The sequence below is a fragment of the Patella vulgata genome, chromosome 7 (assembly GCF_932274485.2).
Source record: "Patella vulgata chromosome 7, xgPatVulg1.2, whole genome shotgun sequence".
NCBI lineage: Eukaryota > Metazoa > Mollusca > Gastropoda > Patellidae > Patella > Patella vulgata.
In genome coordinates, this window is record NC_065885.2 from 36021087 (window position 1) to 36048062 (window position 26976).

A 26976-nucleotide genomic window follows, 5' to 3' on the forward strand; every position below is an offset into this window, starting at 1 on the left:
TCTGCCTATTGTAAGTCTTTATTTAGGCTTCAGATGTTATAGAAATTATTAATTAAACCTTTATTTACATGACAAGCTCAAAATCAACTCCGTAGATCCTCTGATGGCTTGGATACAGCTTGGATTTAAACAGTATTCCATATAAAATTAAATCAATAATTGGCCTACCAAGCTAACGTTTATCGTTAGTCACTGATGTCACAACCGGACACTGCCAATGAAAGGCCTAACAAGCGAGGGTACCATATAGCCATTGAGAATGTTACTTGATAATCGAGAATATGTGGGTGGAGTTATCGTCTTGTCAATCAAATGATCAACAATTCTCGTAGACAGTGTGGACATAGTTGATGCCTATTTCTAGTCCAAACTTCCAACAGTGACAACTCTGTTCAGAATAAAGTAATCTGACTGAAATTTTCAATATTTTCTTTTTTTTTATCGTCTATTTTTAAATTATTATAGCAAGAATGTCCAACTCTTTATTAAACTCTTAACTAATGTATCTTTAATAATCAAGAATACTGATTGGCCTACTTGGTAAATTGTTTGGATAGGTGTTAAATTTGAGGATACTGCTGATCTATAAGGTAAATCATTACTCCATTTATTCTTTATTCTGGATACAGAAATGGATATGATTACTGTAAGGTACCATTTAACATATATATTTTTTTGAATGCGAAATGAAATGGGGTTCAACATCCTACTTTTCTACATACCAACCAGGCTAAACAAGATGGGCATACACCACTTAATGTGCTATAAGTGTACACAAGATCTCGATTTTTATCCAACCCAAACAACTTGACACTGTTCCTTCCCAGGCCCTCCCATCCTGCATCACTGACAAAACATACCATGCCAGACCTCCTAGTTAGCAGGCCAGGACCTTACTCACTGGGCCACTGTGGCTCCATTCATGCATTTGTATCTTATTTTGCAGACGTGGGTCTGCAGTACGGTAGTCTAATCTTCATTAAAGAAATAGACTTGATAATCAAGTCTGCTATCAAATCACGAGAGTTGGAAATAATGGCGGGAAAGGTCACTCGTTTTACCTCGCTGGAATTATATTTTTTACCTCGCTGGAATTATATTGTTATCTGTAGTTAGGCTTTCAGGGAATTTTCAGCTCTGGGTTTTCAATTTTATTTTTGCAAGACAAAAGGTTTTATATCACGTGAATATTTATTCTTGGATTCATGACAGTACAGTAGATGGACTGGCCTAGTATAGTAGCATACGTGTTTGGATCTCTCCATTGAAGGAATATAATATGCCGGATTATGCATGTGTATTCAATATCGGACAAAGACAAATAAGACAGTAAGTAAGGCATACCATCGGAACACACACTCATATATTCCACACTTGATCGAAATGGTTAAATAATATCCTCCCGAACTCTGGGAGCGTGCTGATATTTGCAAGCACGACCTCACTCCTACAACAATATTTTCTTTCGGTGGACAATTTTATTTTCATTTCCGGTAATGAAATACGGTTAAATATCTGGATGAAATATATTTCGGATATAAATAGAGGCAATATAATAAATATTTTCAAAGGAGAATTTGATAGAACCTTGAACAAAATATCCATGACAAAAACAGTCGGCTCACAGGGCCGACCCGCCATCTTCAAAATAAAAAGATGTCGGCCCCTCCAGTTATTTATCGGCGTCGGGCCAACGGAACGACGTAAATTTTAAACACTGAGAGGTAGTGGTAGTGGTCAATAAAGTTGTATTAATCCTACCTTGATGTGTTTATAAAATGCCATAGTTTGAGTTGTGGACCACCAGTAATTAAGACAAGATCACCATTTGATAAAATTGTTGATGTGATACTTGTTATCCTTTCTGTTTCTTCATCATTTAAACTAAATAAATATTCACAGGATGGAAGTTGACGAACTGAAAAATAACCACTTCACAAAATAAGGATTTTGAGAAAAGATTTAATTGTTTTACATTATTACAGTACATAATGGTGGCATTGCAAGATAAATAAGCTGTAGTTAGTGGCATTGCCAGATACAACAACTGTAACTAATGCAGCCTGTGCATTACCATGTTTTTATTAAGTATAGAATGAATAAAAACAAGGGAATGTACATGCTATTTCTATTTTTCTCGTTTTCTCTTATCTAGTGAAATTCAATTATTTTTTTGAATTGTCAGATATCCTCTCACAGTCTCATGTAACAATTTTTGGTCTTGGAAATTATTAGTGAGCAGAAATTCGCCCTTGTATCTGTTATCACTTGTTACTTTAGTCAGTTAAAAAAATCAGTGATGTGTTTTCATTGGGTCTCATAGTACTTTTTTTACTCAAAAAGTGAGCACGCATGGCCAAGAGTCTTTCTGGTAATGAGCAGTATGCATCAGAATATGAGTAAAAGTAAAATCATCCAAAGTAAAAACAATTAAAAATTTGTTCCATACAAAAGCATGTTAAAATAAGTATTTTTGTATCGGTATGTTCTGTGTGCAGGGATTTCAGTCAGTCAGTTAGGCCATACAACAAAAATATTTTGGTTCTCAGACAATCCTTCCAAAATATTTGATGCGGGAGGGCAGTTTTTATTTCTGTTTTTCTATTTTGTTGATGGATCACTCCTGGTCTAAATCAATCTGATCAAAATACAAATCTATATTTCGTTTTGTTTTTTAATTCTTTTGATGGTCTACAGCGTTGATGTTCCTTGTGGTTTACCCACAGTTCCGGCACCTCATGCCAAAAACTTGCCATAACAGATCGTTTCATTGGCTAATCCCTCACTGTCACATCATCCAGAACGCGGGTTATATAACAACTCTTCCATATTCTAGTGTAGTAAAGACAAGTAAAACAAAATTTTGATCTCTAAAATGCGAAACGAAATAGGATCTTTGTTTTAATCAGATTGGGGCTAAATGACTTCTTATAAACATCACATTTAAAGGGATATGAAATGAAATTGGGTTTAATGTCCTACTATTCACCTATCACTGGACTAAATCTATGTCATGTTGTTCATAGGAATGTATAATTATCCAGTATCAATTATGATTGTCAGGGTTGCATATTTGATAAATTAGCCTATGACACATTTTTTCTTGGATTCCTGCGATTGTGGTAAAATATATATATGCAGTAATTAAATAATCTATTTTCATTTGCAGCGGTTTTTAAGTGACACAAGATTATCTGGGAACCAGAATATTTCTTTTATATGGCCTTAGTTAGTCAATTGGAGTCAGTGAGTTGCTAAAGCATAATAATTTACATTTTATAACAAATCACTCAACATCTTTCTTAAAATAAAATAAAAATTACCATTTAAATATCCCAAACCATGGTCCAAATCAAAACTAGAGGAAATCATGAGATCATCATGAATACAAACAGCATCTGTGGATGCAAATTCTTCTACATGATTCAGATATTTATTTACATGTCCTGAAAAAAAAAAAAAATGCTGATAATAAAATACCTAAATCAATCAATAAAATTATAATTCTAGACATATTCAATAAGTAAGGATCTCTAATATTTTAAGGCAATACAGTCGACGAAGCTTTATTAAAATTAGGCCATATGTCTTGTTTTTTAAGAGCAGAGTTCAGTTGATAGACAGGGGCAATGACAATATACATCCACTTGAAAATGTGGATGTATAGAAACTACTGAGAAATGTCTGTTATTTCCTGTTAACAGTGCAAATTATCAGATAATATGCATGACATACATGTAACTCAACAAACTGATCACAGAGTTAAAGTAGATCAGCCTGTAAATTAGTGTAAACAACAAGTTAATGACCTATAGGCGCCTAAACATTTCATTGTGAAATGAAATGGAGTTTTACTTTCTACTCATTATCGATTTAAGGGCCCGTACACAGTTTTTGTCAAAAATTTATATTTTTATGAAATTTTCTTGTGGAATTTTATGATTTTTATGATATTTTTTAATCAAATTTTATGATTTTTATGATATTTTTTAATCAAATTTTATGATATTTTTATATTTTTTTTTTATCACATTTCATGACTTTTTATGTTTTTACCTTTATCAAATATTATGATTTTTTTTATATAACTACACTGACAGTAAATAACTGATCCCCAGTCCATGAAGTAGTGTTCTGCCAGTGTTATGTGGATAAAGGTAGCACTGGTGGTATTCTTCTATATTCATATAAATGAAATGAAATGGGGTTTAACGTGGTAATGTTCTGTGTCGACTGGGCTAATGAAGACGGGCATACAGTGTGCTATGATGAAATTATGCCCGGACAGCGTAGTTATGCAGTAATTTTTTTAATTAGGCGCGCGAGCGCCTGCCACGCACGTGAGTGTCAATTGAGGTGAGTTTTTTCTCCCTCGCCTTAAAATTGAAAATCGCTCTCCTCATTTGTAAATCATGGACATATGTATATTTTTGTAAAGAGTGTGAAAGACTCACATTTCGATCGTCGCCATGCTGTCATTGTGAACATTTATTTGGTGCATTCGATTAGTGTGTAATGTGAACGCACATAGTAATAAAATTCCGGTGAATATGCTGCTAAAAATAGATGACGCTTATGCATCATTGGTTAATTTAACTGAAATGTAAAGTAGAACTCTCACAAGACGTGAGAAATAACAAGAGATTGCATGTGAGAATTTCCAATGAGAATAATTCCGGAAGAAATAGATTATATTTTGATACAAGCTATAATTATATAGAAATGTTGACAAGTATTTATATTGGAAAACCATAAGTTTGACTTGACCATAGGACTACCAGAGTTATTATTTAGCAGCCGATGTTTATGTATTGTTTAATGGTCGAGAGCGAGACATTAAGTAATATATTGTAACAACATGAGGGCCGTGAGGCCCGAATGTTTTTACAATATATTACGCAATGTCTTAAGCTCGAGACCATTAAACAACTTAAAATACAGACACTTGCACGTGCTTTGCAATGAAATACGTCACTCGAGTTCATTATTTTACCAAGTTACGCTTGGCACATTGCCCGTACGATTATTTGAAATAATGGTACTCCAACATCAAAGGATGACGTCATATCTGTATTTTAATATCATTTATGTAACCAGGAATGACCCCTTACACGCAGTTATTGATCTTCAGAACCATTTCCCATACATACAACTAATCACTCTCCTTAATATCAGATCACTCTCCTTAATTTCTAAATCAATCTTTTAATCGAAACTGGGAGAGCTTTTTTAGGGGAGCAATATTTTCAATTTGTTCATTAAGGGGAGCTTTTTTTGGGCTCTCCTTGAACGACTGGCTACCGCCCACTCTTATATCAAATTCCAACTGTCAAGGGATCTTTTACATGCACTCCAATGTATATACCCAACTTCATTTTTCGGCCCAAACAACTATACAGCTGTCCTTCTCAAGCCCTCCGTCCTGCAGCACCACTGACAAGGGGAAACCACGCAGGAAAATCTTGATACATTTTCTCGGCCAACACCAGGAGAGAACACGCAACCGCCAGGCTAGCGAGTTAGCATCTTACCCACTTAGCCATCGTGGCTCCCTATATTCATATACCCACATAACATTGACCGAACACTGTCAAATTTAAAATGAAACAGAGCAGCAAGCTGGGAGTCATAGAATGCTTGGAAGATTTTCTTATTCACATCCAGATTTATTAGAATAGAAATTTATTATTAGGTGCAACAATTTATGGTTAATTTTATATTTTGAAAACTTTTTCGTCTCAGTTTATAATTTTAAGAGAAATAGTGAAGTTTTATATTTTTTATGATACCTTTGCATTTAATGATAATTTTATGAGAAATGATGAAATGTTATGAAAATATAAATGTTTTTAGTACGGTCCCTGTGGCTTCTGACTTTCCAAAGTTCTTTCACATCCATGCCAGTGAGTACACAGGTGGACTTGGATTATTCGTTCCCACGTCCTGCACCACTGACATAGGGAAACCATGCTAAAAAATCCTGAAAAACTTCCTCAGACTCCTCATTTCTATGCTATATGTAGCTATCAGGCAATGTGAGGCTGGAAAATCTACTAAAGAAACTTTCTCAACCAAAACCATTATTAATACTAACTGAGCCACCACAGCTTTAATTTAATTGTAATTTATATAAGAACAGTTCTATTAACTGGATTCCACACTAAATTATCATTAAGGCCAAGAAATAAAATATCTGTATTTACGGTTACAAAATATAGGGTCAGTCATTCAGAATTTTTTTCTTTATTATTCTTGTTTCCGTGTGTAGTTTTTTTTAAGCTTAATTACTGAGTAAGGTTCTTGAAATTTCAGCGTTAGTATTTGTAAAGAGACATTCTCATGTTAAAACCTAATTACAGGACCTGGACAATGAAAAATAGGGTCGATCAGGGAACCGTAAACACAGGTATTTTTTAATTTAGCCTCTCTAACTATTACCTTTTTTCCAGTTGATTGCCTTGACATTAACAGCATCATCACCATAAAATATAAGATCATTATATACTGTTATACATCTTACATAGCGATTGGTTAAACTAATGCCTTGTTCCGTTTTTACATCTTCTGATTCAAATACACATGACAGTTTCTCTTCTTGTATTTCGTAGATTTTAATAATACCATCAGCTGATCCACTATACACAAGATTATCTTTATACTAAAAAATACAACATTACCTTTATACTAAACAATGCAACATTATCTTTATACTAAAAAAATACATGTTGTGTTTTAGCTTTTTGACAAGGAGGGGAGAAAATGGTTGTGAAGGTAGCAAACTAGCAATATTGTTATTTAATGAAAATGTGTAATTTTTACTTCTTCTCTTGATATTTTTAACTGTAAATTTGGCAATTTATGGGTATGATTCCAAACCTATTGTCCAATCCACACAAGAAATCTTTTGTTCATCTGACTTTTGATAAACAGGATACCAAAAAGGTTTTGCTCCATGTTTTAAAAAATGTTTCAGAGTGACCTTGAGGTATGATTCAACACCTATTATTTCCTTTAAAATATTTTTGCTCAGACTGATGTTTTGTAATAAGATACAAATTAAACATTAAAAAATGATCAAGAATTGCTAAATTTGTAAGGAATATGAGACAGATTGCATTGTCGTAAATTAGCACCCAATTCCAAGATCTCTTAGCACCCCTCACCCAACATTAACATGTCACAAAAAGGATTTAATAAACATAAATCATGATGAACTGTTTATTGAAAGAAAAAGAGAAATCAGGTTTAATATCCTTATGGCACAAACCCAGTCATTTCGGGACTAACATAATATGAATGATACAATTCTATTTCAATAATCTGCTTGTACATAGCGTTCATGGGAGAAAACCTATGGGCTGGGGAGGCAACCCTAATCCTTGACACAAACAAGCGTGACATCGAAACAACGCAAACTGACTTATCGACAGAACCTTATGATATAAAAAGCACATGTTATGCCACTCGATCCCCCAACCCCCATGTTTATAGAAAACAAACTAACAAAAATGCATATATCATATCACAGTATCTGTGATTTCGAGTTTTTAAATTTATGATTCTAACCAGCCGCTGCCAGGCAGGATACGCCAACATTTTGCAAGAGATGGACAGAGAACAAGCTAAAAACAAAAACGATTTTTTGTACAATCAGGGGCCATAATCCAGAAAGTTATGGTCTGAAATGCGCAAATATCAAAAGGGACTGAGATTTTTGGAATATAAAGTTATGTTTTAAGTTTCATCAAAATCGGATAAAAATTGTGACCTCTAGAGGGTCCATAACATTTGTATTACATACTTATACACAATTTGAGTACAAATTGAGTCCATTTTGATTTTCCAGAAATTCGAATTCAATCTTCATTATGGTGGAATTGTGAAATATCTAAATGGTTTTTAAAATCGGAAAAAAAATTGTGACCTCTAGAGAATCCACAAGCTAAAATTTGGGGCCATAATCTAGGAAGATACGTTCGGATATGTGTGATTACCAAAAGGAATCAAGATCTTTATGATAAAAACATATATTTAAAGTTTCATCCAAATCAGATACAAACCTGTGGCCTCTAGAGGGTCCACATCCTTGATTTTACACCATTTGTGTACAAGGGATGGCCATTATGTCTGTCAGTTTTTTCACACTTGTCAACTGACCCAGATAATAAGAGCAGCCATTATATTTAATTATAGTGCCATCAATAACTGATAATTAAACCAGCAATTAAAATAACAAAACTGATAATGAAACAAAAAAATTAACAAAACCGATAATGAAACAATTAAATTAACAAAACTGATAATGAAACAATTAAATTAACAAAACTGATAATGAAACAATTAAATTAACAAAACTGATAATGAAACAATTAAATCAACAAAACTGATAATGAAACAATGAAATTAACAAAACTGATAATGAAACAATCAAATTATCAAAACTCATAGTTCAACGGACAATTAAATGAACAAAGCTGATTATATATAATTGCAATACACCCGATCAAAAAAAATATATAAACTAGTATTTTCACCCAGATGATTGACCTATTCAAAAACTGATAACAGTTTTCTTGTGTTCTTTAAGTTTAAGGGATGTAAATGAAAACAGGTCACAAGCATTCTGAAAGTATCGCTGAAGCAATACATGTCCTTGCTGTCCCCTACATATTTTACAATAATATAAGAAGTTGATGATGCGAATACATTTCAGTGAATATATAATCTAATTCTGTATAGATGAAATAAATTCTGTAAAACTGAATTTTCAGTCAAATATCTAACCTCAAATAATTTGGGAATACAGAATTTTCATTTATTTTTAGTAAACAAAAGGCCATTTCCCCAAAACAAAAATGACAGACAGGCAGACAGAAAACCTGTTATAAATGAAATGGGGTTTAACGTCCTACTATTCTGCTCTGACTGGGATAATGAAGACGGGCATATGCTATACAGTGTACTATGAGGGATATTTTATCGGGCAGCGGTACTATGGCCTACTCTTATACTGAATTCCAATTGCCAAGGGATCTTTAACATGCAAGCCTATGTGAACATGGAACCTCGTTTTATTGTCGCATCTGAACAAATAGACAGCTGTTCTTGTCAGGCCCTCTGTCCTGCACCACTGACATGGGGAAACCACGTCGGTCACTGTTTAATTAGGAGACTAATAATAATGGTATATAGAACAATACAGAACAACGAGGAGATAACAAGAGAGAGAGAGAAATGGGGTTTAACGTCTACTCAACACAAACCAGGTCATTTCGGGACTAACAAATGGTTTAATTTTATTTCAATAATTTGCTTGCGCGTAGGGGTCTTTAGGAGTGGGAGGAAACCGGAGGACCCGGAGAAAACCCAGGAGGTTGGACAGGCGACCCTACTCCTTGTCACGTACAACCGGGGATTCGAAACCACGCCAGTTAACTCAATGACAGGCCTTATGATACAGCGTGCACGTGCTAACCATTCGGCCATCCAACCCCCCAGATAATAACAAACTTTATCAGATTTTAAACTGTGTTGGTGTGTTAGACATATTATGTTCAAAAGGGTATGAAGCAAAATTCATGGTGTTGTGTTGTTAGCCCATGTGGGAAATTTCCTCTCATGCTTTCAAATAATCTAATATTATGGTGGAACAACTTTGTATAAATACATATTTCTAGAGACTACTCAACAAGTTGACTACATTTAAATTTTAAGAAATGTTAAGATCCGTTAGAAATGTAGTATAACAAGAAGATTTGTACAGAAATATACAAACAACACAACATTATGTTCCATTAATCTGTAAAGAATTATATAGGGCATACATCGATCTGGAGTATTTTAGGATTTATTTGACTATCATTCATTGATAAAGATGAAGGTGTGGATAAGATAAATGATTGTTAACTACATGGCAATCATGTATCAAGAGATAGTACATCAATGTACACCATAATATTAACTAATTATTAGCTAACTGTAGGACTAATTTCATTAATTTTCTCAACAGGGTATTGCTTTATTCTTGGTTCATTCGAACCAGATGTAATTCCAAGTACTTGACAATAAACATTAAATTTTCTTCCCACATTAACATGGCAATGACATTATAGACATTTCGAGACTAATATGTAGGTTTCATAGTGAGAAGAACTTATTTTATTTAATCACCTTTCAATTTATTAATTCCTTGGGGGTTTCCAGCCCGGTTTCCCCTTGTCAGTGGCATGGAAAGGAAGGCTTTTCCAGGAAAAGTGTCTAGTCATTCAGATGGTATAGAAAACTAAGTCAACTGATGTACTTGTTGCCTGTCTGGTGCAAAAAAAGTAGGATGTTAAGCCCCATCTCAATTTTCCACCTTTAAAGTGACAATCCCGATAATATTTTGGCAAATAAAACTGCTTAATTTTGTGTTAAAATCCCTTAATTTCCTCTACCTAAGGGCCAAGCAACTAACTCAATATTTGTAATACGATTTCAAACAACTTGAACCCACCAGTCTTCATCTGGAAATGGAGACCAGTTTCCAAAGCTGTATTACACAGTGTCTGGCTAAACCAGACTTTAATTTTGTAAAAATAATGTGTAGGTGAAATGTACCTTTGTTATCACAGCACATGGGTCATTCATTGTATAGACCTCTCAAGGAACGGGAATCGATTATCAGGTCAACCAAAGAAAAAATGTACCCGAAATGTTAAAAGGGTTACGTGTCCGGATAAGCACTTTTGACGTTCATGCCCGTTGAAATTTTCAGACAAAGTAAATACACCATTCCGCTATATTTTGGCGCTTAAATTTCATACGTACTCAGACTTTTATTTTTGAGACTCGAGATAGTCCCTTTAATATATTGCAGACTTGATCAAAGGGAGACAACTATGTTTTTCTTCAATAATAAAGCAATTCAATTTGCTAACAGCTGTTCTTCCCTTTTCAGTTTTTCACAGTGTTAATACCAGTAGACTAGGGCTAACCTTTATTATACAAAACATGTACCGGTAATAGCTGTTTGAGTTATTGGAGGTTATTGAAACAAAATATGATTCCTCGTCCCATGAACATGAACACTGTTTACCAATTTCATTCGATCAATTAATAACGTTAGCCAATGGAAAGGTCAACATTTCAATGTGAGAATATACAAATGGTAGGCTACAAATCCACTGTACACTGATTGTTTGCGACATCACCCTCAGTGGGAGCAGACTTTAAGCCCCACAAAAGGATGAACTGTATACAGATGCTTTGAGAGGTGAACAATTCAGACAGCAATGAAAGTGAAAGATACATTTTCAATAGAAGGCTTAATCTCGCCTTAACTACGTACATCTTATCAAGCCCTTCACGCTATATCCCGCATATTCTGGCACTATTTTTGATTGAGTACAAGCCCAGCTTGTGATCCTATCAGATTCCTTCGTTAAAAATATCGTTACGATTATCAAGTCTCGCGCTTATAGCTAAAATGTCTACATGTGACAATTAAGTTGCAAAGTTCAAGGTTCGATCAGTGTCAAGGTTGCTGGAAATCATACCTGATCAACAAAGAGTTTCTATGGAGGCCGCCATATTTGTTTACAGTGTGTTATGTGCGAAGACCTCTGATTGGACAATGCTAATTGATCATGTGTAAACACAACGAGCGCAAAATTTAGAGAATTGCCCAGTACTGAAGCAACGGTTAGATGTTGTAAAACTCGCGATCGTTGGTTCAGGAATATGTGAAAGATATGGATCAACAGTATAAGCTAATATTTATTACTTACAGTTAAACAGGTTATTGCATCTTCATGGTTTCTTATAGAATGAATATTTGTTGATGTAACCAAGTCCCATAACTCTAATTTACCACCACCTAAATAACAACAATAAACAAATATAGAAATGGCTTGTCAGGCCTCTATACACCGACCAGTAGCAAATACCTCTATGCTGAACCTAAAATCGTTGGCAACAAATCCCATAGATCAAAATTTACAAAAAAATCTTACATGAACACTTTATAAGCAAATATATGAATGGAAACAAACTTTGCAAAAAAGCTTCCAAAATAACTTTAAAAAAAAAAAAATCCACTCCAAAGTTTTTTCTGTATTATGTTCAAACTATTAACTCTTAAACGACCCAGAGGTTTGACGTCATAACGTCATAAAAACCCACGTCATAATGGTCAATAGTATTAAAATATAGATATGCATTTTAAAGTCATATCATTAATAAACAACTGTAGATAGACCCTTAATGTAAATGGATGAAATAATCTAAATTTAATGCCATTTTCATAAATATAAATTTATACAAAAAATTAATTTAGACATTTCATGCAAAATCCATGTATATAATGGTTATTTCTATTTTTTTTTTTTTTGTTCGGCTGTTGTGAACTAAAAATTATTCATCATGAATCTCTTTTAATTTAAGCTTATTTAAGTACCGTAATAGAAATTTGTTGATTAACTAAGCCTACTTCTATCACGTTCTAGGCCTAACGCAAAACTGTAAAAAATCTACACTACAGATAAAATCTGAATCACTGTCATTCAATAAGGATGGTAATCCGTCATTAGGTGAACGTTGCCGAATAGGTGTCGACAAAAGTCGCCTTGGGTCAGTTAAGAGTTAACAGTCAAAATGTGAAAGCGAAGATAACTCTTCAAATGTGTTTGAAATTTACGATCTCAGTTTTAAAAATTATATTGCCATGAATCTGAAGTAATAAAAATGCAAGTCGACAATCTACAGAAATGGGGTTAGGTAGAGTTATTATATATGTTTTGTGAAGGAAAAATTCTGAAGTTTGAAAGGCTTCCTCACAAGGTCCAAATGCATAATATCACTGAGATATAAAAAGGTCCATTGAAATTAATTTGTTCTCCATAAGTTTTAAAGTTCAAAATTTAACCAGAGATATTTAATTTGCAAATCAAGTGCAAAAATTCGGATGAAAAAGTTACAAATTTGATAGATAGTATTCTTCCATATACCTTAAAGATACATTATGGGAGATTAGATAAAGAGCTGGCAGTTCTCACTATAATAGTTAAAAACTAGATAATGAAAAGGGAATATGCAGAAAATTTCAGTCAAATTCATCCACTCTGAACCCAGAATTTAGCGATTGAATTTTAAGCCTAGACTCGATCATCATTACTAAACTCGGTACGATAAAAAACATAGTCTTGATTATCCATTTTTTGATTTAATCATGAATGAGCATTGAGCAGCAGATCGGATTAAAGTCCAGTAAATATCGCAGAAATAAAGGCTATGAATAATTTACTGGAAAATATGACCAAATCAAATAATCAGGTCGGGAAATATTGCATATAATATAATTTTTAGTGTAAATATAGACGGGGTGTGAGAAAGGAATTCCAGGGGGCGTTACATGTCTGCCGCACGAGGTACATGTAATATAATGTCATGCACAGGTGTGAAGTCGTTTTTTGATAATCAATTTACGGTATTACGGATATTTTAGAACCAGAATTCAACACCTCAATGGCGATGTATTCATTTAAAATGCAAGTTTGGTAACACAACACTTATATTTGGTGTAATTCACGTGTATACAAATTATAGAATTACACGAATCTTCGTGTCGCTGAGCAAAAGCAGATTCATAGGCTTGCAAGAATTTTTAGGCCTTCTGATTTCGAAGAAATAAAACAGATTCATATTAGGATATTCATATGGACTGCGGTGTACATAAAGCCGTAAACAATTTAAGGGTGTTTGTGGTGACCTAATTCTGGACAAATTCTGTAATAATGGTGATATGTCTGAATAGACATTATAATTATAATTTATTTATTATTTATAATCTTTATCAATCAAAGTTTCCCCGTTTAAAAAAATGACGTAGTGACTAAAGTAAATTAAAACTGTGTAATGATGAAGGAATTACTGTGGCATTTTTTGAAAAAAATGCTTTCGTTCCAATTTCGCAATTTTGACCCCTGAATCTGACAACTGTATTATGTAGCACATCCACCCAAAACAGTTGGACGAACCGACAGATGTAAGTCACAACAATATATACATGTACATCCACATTAAATGTCGACATATAAAATCACAAGCTAAAATTATCACTTCAGATATTTGTGTGAACATTTTTATAAAATTTCTTCCCGGTTTCATAAAAGTGAACAATGAGAGTACTTTTAAATACATGTATTATATTAAGCCCCGGTAATATATAACATATCATTTTCAATTTGACTTTTAATACATATTCTGACTTATATACTACAGCACTAAAATAATGATTACAAAAAAGGTAAAGATGAACATTTATATATCTAACATTAAAGCGGCACTCTTTGATTTGGGTTTGAAAAATAAAATTGTGGATTTGACTACATCTTACATGTACGCGCTGAATTTTTTTTGTGACAAAACACTACTTCTTTCTTTAAAGATATATATAACAGAGTTGGTGCTGAATAAGAAGTTAGTCAAAAATGAAAGTAAAAATAGTAAACAAAACAACTTCCATCTCATGTTTTTGAAACAAGACTTGAATCATTTTGAGTTTGTTTAATCACTGTTAGAATCAACACATCTGATCAACTTAACTCAATCCAGTACTTTATTTTGACCTAAATCAAATAGGTTTAGCACCTTTAAGATGAGTAAACTATATTACATACCTGATGCTGTGATGAGAAAGTGTTTATCATTACTGTATACTAGAGATGTAATAGGATTATATGTATATACAGATTTTATTATTTCACCTGTAATACATCAAATATTAACACTTGAGATACAACTTCTCATTCAAGGAATTCACATGGCTAACACATGTTTGTTGTTCTATGCATTAAGAATCAAACAGACAATAAACTATATTGATATCTTCCATTTTTCTGACAATCTCTAATTCTTCACATCTTAATTTACAGTAAAGATAGGTTGCCAGGTAACGAAACATACACCCACAGCAACTAAGTCGTCCGGGAAATCAACAGGGGTTGTCGTATGTTATTGTCTTTTGGCAGAAATGAAATCCTTTACAACAAAATCTGATTGAGTAACAACCCACTTGGCTTCTAGCTCTGCCCTATTCTAACATTTAGAATACAGAACATTTAATATCAATTTCCATAATCATTTGAATTGATAGGCTTCTTTGTCTCATGACCGTAAACGCTGTATTAAACATAAAGTCAATCGGATATTAATTTTAGCCTCTAAAGCATACACAAGATTTTTCAAAGTGATCAAGGGCATAACTATGGCATTAATTATCGGAAATCGTTAAACATTCTGGAAATCATTGAAAATCAATAGGAGTCTTTGTCTCATAACCTTTTAAAACACTGTGTCAATCGGATATTATATGTAACTTTAGTCTCTAAAGTGTCCACAAGATTTTTCTAGAGTGATCAAATTGGAAATCGTTGAAAATCAATAGTCTTCTTTGTCTTATGACCTTAATTAACCACTGTGTACAAATTTAAAGCCAATCAGATATTAACTTTAGACTCTAAGAACTTCTACAAGATTTTTCAAAAAGGTCAAGGGCCATAACTCTGGCAGTAATTACCAGAAATAGTGGAAAATGACCTTAAACACTGTGTATAAATTTGAAGTCAATTGGATATTAACTTTAGACTCTAGAGTTTCTACAAGATTTTTCAAAAAGGTCAAGGGCCATAACTCTGGCAGGAATTACCAGAAATAGTTGAAAATCAATAGGATTCTTCATCACATGACCTTAACCACTGTGTATAAATCTAAAGTCCAACGAATATTAACTTTAGAGAGTCCACAAGATATTCCAGTGATCAAGGGCCATAACTCTGGCAGGCAGTAATTATCAGAAATTGTTGAAAACCAATAGGTTTCTTCATCTTATGACCTTAAACACTGTGTATAAATTTAAAGTCAATTGAATATTAACTTTAGAGTCTAGAGCGTCCACAAGATATTTCAAAGTTTTCAAGGGCTATAACTCTGGCAGTAATTATTGGAAATCGGTGAAAATCAATAAGCTTCTTTGTCTCATGACCTTTAACACTGTGTATAAATTTAAAGTCAATTGGATTTTAACTTTAGCCTCCAGATCGTCCACAAAACGTTTTTAGAGTGATCAAGGGCAATAACTGTGGCAGTAATTATCGGAAATCATTGAATATCAATAGGAAACTTCTTCTTATGACCCTAAGCACTGCTTATAAATTTAAAGTCAATCAGATATCAAGTTTAACCTCTAGAGCCGGTTGTGACAACAATATACGCCCGTATTAAAAGTACTCAAATTGATTATTTAATATTTCATCTAAAAAAAACCAATATATCAATGGTAGATAATCTTCCTGATTTAATCTGATGAATAAAAGACACATCACCAGATTTCAGTGAAGATTGTAGGTGTCACTGTCTTTACTGAATATTGACAAATTTGCAATTCATCATATCTTTGTAATTATTGAATGAAATTGAACCAATTATGGACTGATATTACTTTTAGAGATTCAACTTTCACATTATTGTAGTTTTCAAGGGATTCAAAATCTCCCAAATGAATATCAGTGACATTTACGTACTTACCTGTCTCTAAAGACCATATTTTAAAAGAACAATCAGTGGAACCAGTGATAATTATATTATCATTACTTGTTAATTCTAACAACTTTTCTGTAAAAACATAATATCAATAAATATATAACAATGCTTTAATTTCTGCTGAAGAGAAATATCTTGAGATGGATGAGATTTAATTTTAGAAACTTTTATGTAAGTATTACAGCTTTTTAATTAAAAGTTATTTATTAAACATTGCTTGTGGAATTAAAGTTTGTATCCACTTACATTTGATCATCAAGAGATTATCTAGTGTACAGTCCTGGTCAATTTGACATCCAGCTAAAGAATTTATGTTATGTTCGTCATCTAGCTTTAGATTACCTATCTTCTAATCCTAAACATCTTGAGGGATTTCACAAAAAGTAGGTAGATATATGATTGAATAATGAGAAACTTTTGTCATTAAAGACTTCTTCTTCGAACACGTCAATGATTACTGGGTTGTTAGGGTGAAACATTAATCAGATTTGTTTAAATATATGTGCCCAGGCCCAAGACAGGGGAAGGCTTTCTAAAATAGGAAATTTAGATGGTTTTGACTTTTCCCACTAGGGCAAGGGCAGGTGCAAATTGTTAGGTCATCTATACATGTAAGTACACTGAATGGGCAAATGGTGATATTTTCTGATTGAATGATACAACTTAAGCACATTGGGTAACTATTATTGTTATTATAAGTGATGATTTATTAAAATCTTACGTAATTCTTCAGCAGATGATTTAGATAAAGCAACAATACATGTAACACTTTCTGTATGGCCTCCATAACTTCTGATCAATGATCTAAACTTAATATCCCATGCCTTCACTGTAGTATCTCGGCTATAAAGATTGGTGTTGAAAATAAAAACACAAATCTAAGAAATAAGCCAAGCAATTTTTATAGTTCTATGGAAAACAATTACCGTATTTTTAAATCGGAGATACATTACTACAATGATTCTCTTGTTGTATTCTTGCACATGTCAGCAAAGACAAGTTAAAATTTGTCAAAGATGTCATCTTTCCTAATATTACACTCCATAACCTGTATTTATAATATTTCTAGTTATTCATCAATCTACCTTTGGCTTAACTACAAGAGCTGGGAGAATAGAAGTGATTCTAGAGACATATCAACCACAGTCATTTACTTAAATAGCATTCCCTGATTTTCAAATTCTAGTTAAGAATTTATCACTCTTTCTTATCCGGGCAGTTGACAAGGGTTGTCACATACATATTTATTCTTTTGTAGATAATGGGAGAATTTACAAAAGAAACTGATATCAATTTCATACAGAAATCCTTATACGGCATTTAGTAACTGAACATATGATATAAAACACAAATTTATATGGAAAACAATCACTGGGTTTATTTCACACTACGTTTCAACAAGTTCCTCTTGTCGTTCTCAAGTAAGTAATGACAGTATAATAGCAAGAAATCAAATTATATACAACAAGAGGAACTTGTAGAAACGTAGTGTGAAATAAACCCAGTGATTGTTTTCCATATAAATTTGTGTTTTATATAATTTCATACAGATTGGATGATAACTTTTGTTGTCTGATGGTTCACCATGCTCTACAAACTGAAACAAGGGTCATGACTTAACGCAAATTCAATATTTACTTTCTTGTTTTAATAATTTAAATAATGCATATACATTTCATACAGATCAGATGCTATTTGTTGTCGTTTGAACTTTCACAAAGGTCTACAAAGAGAATCAAGGGCCATAACACTAAAGACGTTAATAGATATTTGTTAAAATTTAACAGGCTTCTTCATTTTACTAATTTAAATAATGCATATAACTTTTGTCATAATAGCATGCATAAGGTCCTACAAAATGAAACAAGGGCCATAACTCTAGAATATTTTATAAATTAACAGAAACTGTTGAAATTTGATAGGGTTCTTCATCTCACCAATGTAAACAAGTTAACATAATGAAATTTCAAAATGATCGGATAATAAATGTAGTCTGTAGATTGTTCACAAGAAATTGTGGAAGAGTGACGATACAATGACACTATACAACCACATATCCATGTTGGACTTGAGTATAACAAAAGGCTGGAATACATAAGGCCACACAAAATAAATGTCTTGTTTCTCGGGCAACTGACAGCTGAAACTGTAGGGAGGGAGGGCGGTTTCTTTTTTTTTTTTACTCATTGATGGTGCAAAATAAAATTTGGCTATTGCTGAAAATTGTTGGGGCGGGAGGGCGGTCTTTCTTTTTTTTTTTTTTTAAATGAGAAAGTCATTACTTGTTTACGTTTTTGCTTTCCGTTATATTCAACTTTATTGTACATACTTAAAACATAAACCCAAAATCAAGTCTACTAAAACACTGAGACTGAACACTGACTGAAAGGAAAATAATTTTCCATATTTAATTCACATAATTGAAATTGGTTTAAAATAAAATTCCATACGACTATGTAATAGCCCTCCATAAAGACAACAATATTTTTAAAAACTAAGCCTCTTTCACCAGGTGTATCAAAAATAATAATCATGGTAAACAGTATTTAAAACTAAATCTAGTATCGCCGGTTTATTTATAATTATTTACCGAATTCCAACCAATGCATGTCACACCGTGTCATCGGTATTGGAGATTGCCGGAAATACTGTTTCTTGGGATATTCGGTGTGTTTCTCAGGATATTCGGTGTTCTATCCGGTATTTATATTGAATGACTATTTAAATCTAACTAACAACTGGTCAGTAAAACCATCAAATCGGTAATCCAATTATTATTTTCCGGATTATCGAAACTACCGTAAATGTGCTAATAATGACCCAGATTCTAAGGTATGCATTATGACGACTATCGTCATCGTATCGTATTCTTAGCTATAATTAATTAACCTGTTCTACGGTTCATTATTTTATCAATAGGATTTTCCAAACAAGGACCGACTGAAGCCGGCAATAATGAGCCGATTACGATCGAATGATTGAAATATTGTCGCCAATGACTTTTAACACGAATCAAATTCTAGTTTATCAGGGGAGGTAATTAATATCACGTGATACAAAATGGAGGTTCTTTCGATATCAATAAAAAAGGCAAATCTGCCAAACTTCGCCATTGTTCGGATAAAAAAGACAGCATGTTCATCTGAATCAGTTTTAATACATTTGAATAGATATACATGTATGGCGGATGTAGGTACATGCGGGATATTTTTTTTACGACGTGCTTGTCGATGTGCGGGCGGGCGTTACATATTTATTTTTTTTCATCAAGACTAATAAATAGACTGCACGCGCAACCAATTTTGCGTGCGGGCGGTGCCCGAGAAACAAGTTATTTTATTTGTGTTGCCTAATCAATGTAAAATGCATCACGCTATGTTTCTACCACAGAAACAACATGAAAATTCTATAGCTACCTAGCTGTTACTAGTATATCACCACAAAAATCTACTGATGTCACCAAATCATTGTGACCTTCTAACCAGTCAACTATGCATTCCTTCTGCCGCCATTTTGGTTTTAAAGGATTCAGTGGTGGCTGTGGAATATTGACTTTTGGTGCGGATTCTGCAGCTATATAAGTAAAAAGTATGCTGATTACTGACATACATCTTAAAGCCTAATTAAACTTAACATTATATGAATATAAGACTTTCTATCAATAAAAATTCCCTGATAATTTAATGCTTATCTAATAGTTATAAAGTCATTATTATTTTTAAGATTCCTTAAAAGTAAAACATGGGATATGATGAGACAGAATCATACAAACTAAATGGACATCCTATCACATCAAGTTAAATTGAAAATGAGCATGTTCGACTGAATAAAGTTATTCTCTGTCGCTTCTGATTGACACATTAATAAAACAACATAAGCTTTATGTCCAACTGGCTAAAATTATCATCAAACATTTCAAAAACTAAGGTACTTGCTCGTTACTCTGGTTTTTTTTTTTAAATCTAATATCAACACAAAATTTCATTTTAATGCAAAGTAAAATAAGATTCCACACCTGCCAAAATGAGAGAGAGAAATGGGGTTTAACGTCCACTCGACACAGGCTAGGTCATTTCGGGACTAACATATGGTTTAATTTTATTTCAATAATTCGCTTACGTGTAGGGATCTTTAGCAGCGGGAGGAAACCAGAGGACACGGAGAAAACCCACGAGGTTGGACAGACGACCCTACTCCTTGTCACCTACAACCGGGGATTCGAAACCATGCCAGTTGACTCAATGACAGGCCTTATGCTAACCATTCGGCTATCCCCACCCCCCCACCCAACACCAAAATGAATAATCGTGTTGTTTTGGTTTTAAAAAAACAAAAAAAACCTCTTTAATATTCTTACATTTTTGCTGAATTTGTTGAGTTTTCGTATTCATGTTTTCCATTTGGGTCTCAACAATTATATCAGCCATCTGAACTTCATAATCCTCTCCTTCTTCACTGGAAAATTGAAAAGAGAAATAGTACAAGATGTTCTACAAGGGTAAGCAAAGATGGAACAATACAAAATTCTAGAAAATTTGACAGCATAATCATGTACAAGTGAGTGAAACAGCTTCAAGGTTGGATATACAGTTGTTCTCCTGGTAACATCATACCCAAAACTTGTGTGTGAAATAGCTTTTTAATTGCAGCTTCCACATAAGTGATATCACAGACAATTCCCAAACTTAAGAATTACCTCATTAAATCCGTCTTCATTAGCCCAGTATAGGAGCAGAACAGTAGGACGTTAAACCCCATTTCATTTCATTTCATTTCACCTCATTAAATATTCTCAAAATGATTATGAAATCATATTGAAGAGGAGTTCAACTCCATTCATTGTTTTTATATTCGGTTAATTTGCAAATGATCATTTGAAACTCAAAATTGATGTTAAATGTATCATGGTATGTGCGTTTAAATTACATTTAGAATTTATAGCCCCAACAAGACAGATTAAAAATTAATTTTTGAAACTTAAGATTAAGACAATTCACAATCAAAGTACTTTTATTAAAAAATGAGTCAAATAAGTCATTTCTAACATTAGTTATGGTCATGTAGAGTTATATTTTCTTTTCAAATAAGCCAGCACATTCTCCATAAAGGTTTTTTAATACTCAGATGTGACTAATTACATAATAATAACAATCTTTACATTAAAATAGTAAATACATCTGACTTTGGAAATCTAGCTTGTTGTGCCTTTAATTTCCTGTTGCAAAGCTTGGTAAGCTAATGTTTACCTCTCTTCTTCTTCTTCTTCTTCTTCACCATCTTGACTTGATTCTTCATCTTGAGCATTATTGGAAAAATCTTGTGATAATGATGCATATTTATTGTGTATTTGTGGATTTTGTTCGCTAGACGCTACAAAGAAAAATTAAAACTAAACCATTTTTGTAGTTTTTTTTTAAAAAGCATCAAGCCAGCAAATCTTCATTCTTTGGAAACTAAAATGGATGAAAATGGGTCAAAAGGGTAATATGAGTGCATATTGGGTGCCCCCACCCCCCCACCAAATAAAAACATGCATGTATACACTGCATGCTTTTAAAGTGGAATAACTCAAAAAGTATTGTATTTTTATCATTACCAATTCACATGTCGTACAATATGAATGTTTGACAACTTCACTCCAAATTACCAGTCAAATAGTGTTAACAATGTATGAGTTTTAAAAATGAATGTCAAATTATCTTTTGTCACACCTCACTCACCTCGCTTTACATAAACAAATGGTCAATATGTCCCCAGTCTTGCACCAAACACTTTTTCCACCCAGAAATCGAATTTCTATTTCTAAGCACATTTCTACCTGTTGTGTCTGCCAGTTCATTTTCCGTAAAAATGGTTTTGTGTGTCCTTCATAAACCTTTTCTGTGAGTCTCATTACAAATCATGCTGGTGAAACCTTAGCACTAGCGGCGCCGGTTAACACCCAAAATATAAGAAATGAGATTTTTTATTATATGTATATTTGTAGCCAAAATCGTGATTTATCTACTATTGCTTACCAGTAATTATGGAAGTGGATTGTGACGGGTTATTCTTTGTGGGACTAGGAGATTTTTTGTTTTGTTTTTTTTTGGTTCCCGATTTTTTACTCTTCGATTTCTCCTTGAGAGTAACAGTTTTTTGTTCATCTTCTCGGCAACTATTTGTTGAATAAGGCAGTAAAGCTTGTAATTCTTTCCTTAAAGCTGATTTTTTAGTTATCTGAATGAAAAAAAAAATCAGAACTAATAGTCCATGCTCCACATTTAAAAAACAATCGACAAACTTACTTAGCTCTAATTTGGAATGGTTTGGTTAAATTTAAATATCTTTAAATCCAATGAAAACATTTTGATGAAATTTGTAGAAAATCTTACAAATATGTAATTTGATCTTGTATAAAATTTTGATGTAGATGATTTGATTTGTCGTGTGTCATATGCAAATTGTGCTCTTCTGCATCTGCACTATACCTATTTACACTTTTACTTAAACTAGAAGAATTATTACAAAAAAAAACATGTTTCTCCATTGGATTTTGACATTTAGATGAAAGTACTAGCCAAAATTTTAATTTCTAGTATTTTTTCTCTAATACTTGAATTTTACTTATATGTTTAACTAAGAGTTAGATCGTTTTACATATTTTTTTTCTTATATATATATATCATTATCAGTCAACTATAAAGTATAATCATTAATCGAAGACAAATGATCAGTATTACTCAATGACACGATCTAGATTATCAATTATCAGCTAGTTAGTAAGTAATTAGTAGTTGATGTATGCCGCCTGTTCGCCATGTGGTTGTGATTGACATTCGAATTTCAAGGTAATGGTCAATCAAGGATATACTGTATATATATATATATATATATATATATATATATATATATAAAATATGGACTAAAGAACTACAATTGTATATATTTGTAAGTATATTCGCTAATGCTCTTCAGACAAATATACAATGGTTAAAAGATAAAGATAACACAATAATGATTATGACGTCATATATATATATATACACAATTAGAATGTTAAGATTTTTTACCGCCAACTACATGTACCCAAAAACATTATCGCCAAAATCAAATTTTAATCACCACTTCCATTGTTTTTATCGCAAATCACCACTTTGGCGACCGACAGTCTGAACCCTGATTGCGTGATTAAGAACAAACAGCCAATGACATTACAGCTTTCACAGAATCAGTAGTGTTACTATTTTAATGCAAAGAAACCTTTTCCAGAACGAATTTAAAATGACTATAGAAGTTTCAGTCTTGTTAATCGGGGAGAAATTCGCCACCACGCGCTACTAATACTATGGAGACAAACGGACAGCTATGTCGTGTGCGATTGAATATTATCTAATTTCCTTAAAAATGAAAGATTCCCCTCTTCCAACTTTATTGGAATGGATAAATTAGACAGGGACATTTTTAGCCAGAATTTTTATAGACTTTATTCTAGTTGTTGCCTTTATAGACATTATTTTACTTGTCATTTGAAAATGTTACTTGGATTCGACAAGTGATATTTCGACCCCTGCTGTTGTCACTTAATTTGGGACTGCTTCGTATTGACTTTTGTTGAGGCTCGTCAAGCTACTTTAACTTTAACTTAACTTACTGTCTGACATCGTAAATTTTAAACAGATTTCTTCGATTATGAACAAGCTACTTAACTTTGGTTATTATAAACTTACCTGTGTGTTTGAAATCAACTCCCGTTCAATAAAATCCATTGCACAACTAATCCCAACGAATAAAAAAGTTCTCTCTTTGACAAATTTGACTATTTACTTGTAATTTCGACGGAGTGGAAGACAACACTGCTTTCGTCACGTTTTGGGGGAACCAATGCAGCTTTTGTGGGGGTGGTTTAATTTTGACAGATAGTTTTTGTTTGACAACCACATGTTGCAATGAAAACAAAGCGCAATCATTACGATCGTTTGATTTGGGCGATGAACATTATCAACTCAAGGCAATTACATAGGAGATTTATATTGAAACCATTGATCGCCAGTCTATCAAATTTTATTCACAATGAAAATATCACTGATTGCACGGATACTTGTAAAAATAAATTCATGACTAAAAATTAGTAAAAATATCCTATCTTCTTTATGTTATAAATAATTTAACAAGGATCATGAAGCTTAGCTACGAGAATGTAGCTAAAAACGTTGAGATATACTGATGTGTTTATTTTTAGCTACGATTGGATGCCTTTAGTTCCAAGTGGCAAACTCAATTTCTTTATTAATGCATGTAACATCTTTAAAATAAGATAAGTTTATGCTATTATGACTAATTTAACTTACATAGGGCAATGTAGTTGAAGCGTTGTTTTTGTCTGACATACACCGCCATTTAAATCCATTCATAGTTAGAGTGCTTTAGACATGCGCCGACACTACACGCCCCTTTTACTTCATTTAAAATCAATGGAATTAATATATAATTCAATAATTTGCCAAATCCTGTCGGTAATAAATCAAAAACATCCTTCTTGCCATTTATTATCAGGTCCAAAATAATTTCTTGTTCGGGTTTTAATTCAACATTATCACCGTAATTTGATTTTATTTTCTGAAATGATTCGCGGATATAACATGTGGATGTCATTTTGTGTGTTGATTGGCTGTTATAAAAGCCTTCTATTTAGCCCCACCTTCATGATGACAGCGTTAAACGTCTGCTGTTTAAAAAGATGGCAGTCTTAGTAACGGCTTAACGCCTCGATTTTAAATACGACGATTTGTGCCCGTTTCAGGTAGGATTATATGCTTAATTGTAGTTGGGTGTGGCAGAAATATTATAAATAACAATAATCAATCGTTGTTTTGGTGAAAAATATTGTCAATTTTGTTTAAAACTAGCGGGAGTGAATCACTCCGGGAGGTGCTACGTTGAAGATAATGGGAACAATTCTCATCTCGAAACACGGAGGGTTGAGAGATGAGATGTGTTATCTACATGAAGCTCACCTCCGAAGTGCATTGTTAATCTGATAGCATTCTTTCAATCAAATAATAACCGCTTCAAATGATTAAAACAAAATGTTTTACTAGAATGTAAAATAGGGTAACAAAATAAAACAATGCGGAGTACGTATGTGAACGCTCAAACTCAATCCCGAGCCGAGACTTATAGCTTATTCTTAAACCAAACTTGAATTGTGGTGGACATAATAAGCACACGAAATATGCAGAGGTCATAATTTTATTAGGAGTCTCGACGACTTCAGTCAGTATCAGTGATCGCTCGGACTATTGAATTGTCTTGACACTGGACGTTTTGTCTATGTGATGTGGCATGTTGTGCCTCCACGCAGAGAAGTTTTATATCACACTTATTCCACCTACAATTCCCTTAACCTTATACAAACCTTGTTTTTCTCTTTATGTGTCAAAATGTGGTCTTTTCTTTCCAGATTAGCAATTTGTTTCAACTTTTTTCGAATTTTTGTTATTTCTTCATCAATTTCGGCATCTATCATGGGCGCAGCCATTTTGGTCAATTAAAATTTAGCCTCGTGACGCCATCGAACTCCACAGACTAATACTTTCGAAAAACATTTGCTTGGATTTTTTAACTTTGAAAATGAAAACCTCTTTAATCGATGCGTATCTAATATTTGATTTAAAATTATACTATCGCTACAATAAATTTTTAGAATATTAATTCGTTTTTCGGGCATTTAACGTGAACCATCCGGCCATATCAAACTCCACCATCAGCAATCTTCGTGATATTGATAAAATTTCTCAGACTGACGAGAGAGAGAGAGAGAGAGAAATGGGGTTTAACGTCCACTCGACACAAACTATGTCATTTCGGGACTAACACATGGTCCAATTTTATTTCAATAATTAGCTTGCGTGTAGGGGTCTTTAGCAGTGGGAGGAAACCGTAGGACCCGGAGAAAACCCACGAGGTTGGACCGGCGACCCTACTCCTTGTCAAGTACAACCGGGGAATCAAAACCCCGCCAGTTGACTCAATGACAGACCGTATGATACAGCGCAGCGCGCACATGCTAACCATTCGGCAATCCAACCTCCTAGAGACTGACAAAAAAGTGAACTTTTTAACAATTCAAAATTATTCATAATTCTTGCAAATATCAGATTTGATATGTTCCTTCAATATATAGCCTGCAAATATCAGATTTGATATGTTCCTTCAATATATAGCCTATGTTAAATACAACAGCCTCTATTGTGTTCACAATAAGGTTCTTGACAGTGGTATCATGGTATGGATCGGAAATCGAAGAAAGATGAATACCGGTAAAGTTAGTCAAAATGTTGCATAACAAATTTGAAAAGAATTCATTAATTACTATAACCTTAATTGTGGTCACAAGGTTTTCGGCAAAGGGGGCAA

The 26976-nt window shown here is 33.2% G+C and overlaps 1 protein-coding gene across 1 annotated transcript in view; it reads right to left on the minus strand.

Annotated features, from left to right (window-relative positions):
- The window catches only part of LOC126828528 (lissencephaly-1 homolog), a 44078-nt gene extending 17971 nt beyond the window's left edge, over positions 1–26107 (minus strand). The window contains exons 1-12 of the mRNA XM_050558335.2: positions 25976–26107; positions 22596–22797; positions 21825–21948; positions 20936–21033; positions 19995–20151; positions 17300–17421; positions 16564–16650; positions 14658–14744; positions 11769–11857; positions 6439–6658; positions 3324–3446; positions 1762–1918 (exon numbers count right to left, since the gene is read on the minus strand). Of these exons, the coding sequence (XP_050414292.2) occupies positions 1762–1918; positions 3324–3446; positions 6439–6658; positions 11769–11857; positions 14658–14744; positions 16564–16650; positions 17300–17421; positions 19995–20151; positions 20936–21033; positions 21825–21948; positions 22596–22797; positions 25976–26098 (1589 nt within the window). The 5' untranslated portion in view covers positions 26099–26107. The remainder of the gene's footprint in view (positions 1–1761; positions 1919–3323; positions 3447–6438; positions 6659–11768; positions 11858–14657; positions 14745–16563; positions 16651–17299; positions 17422–19994; positions 20152–20935; positions 21034–21824; positions 21949–22595; positions 22798–25975) is intronic.
- Positions 26108–26976: the final 869 nt, after the last annotated feature.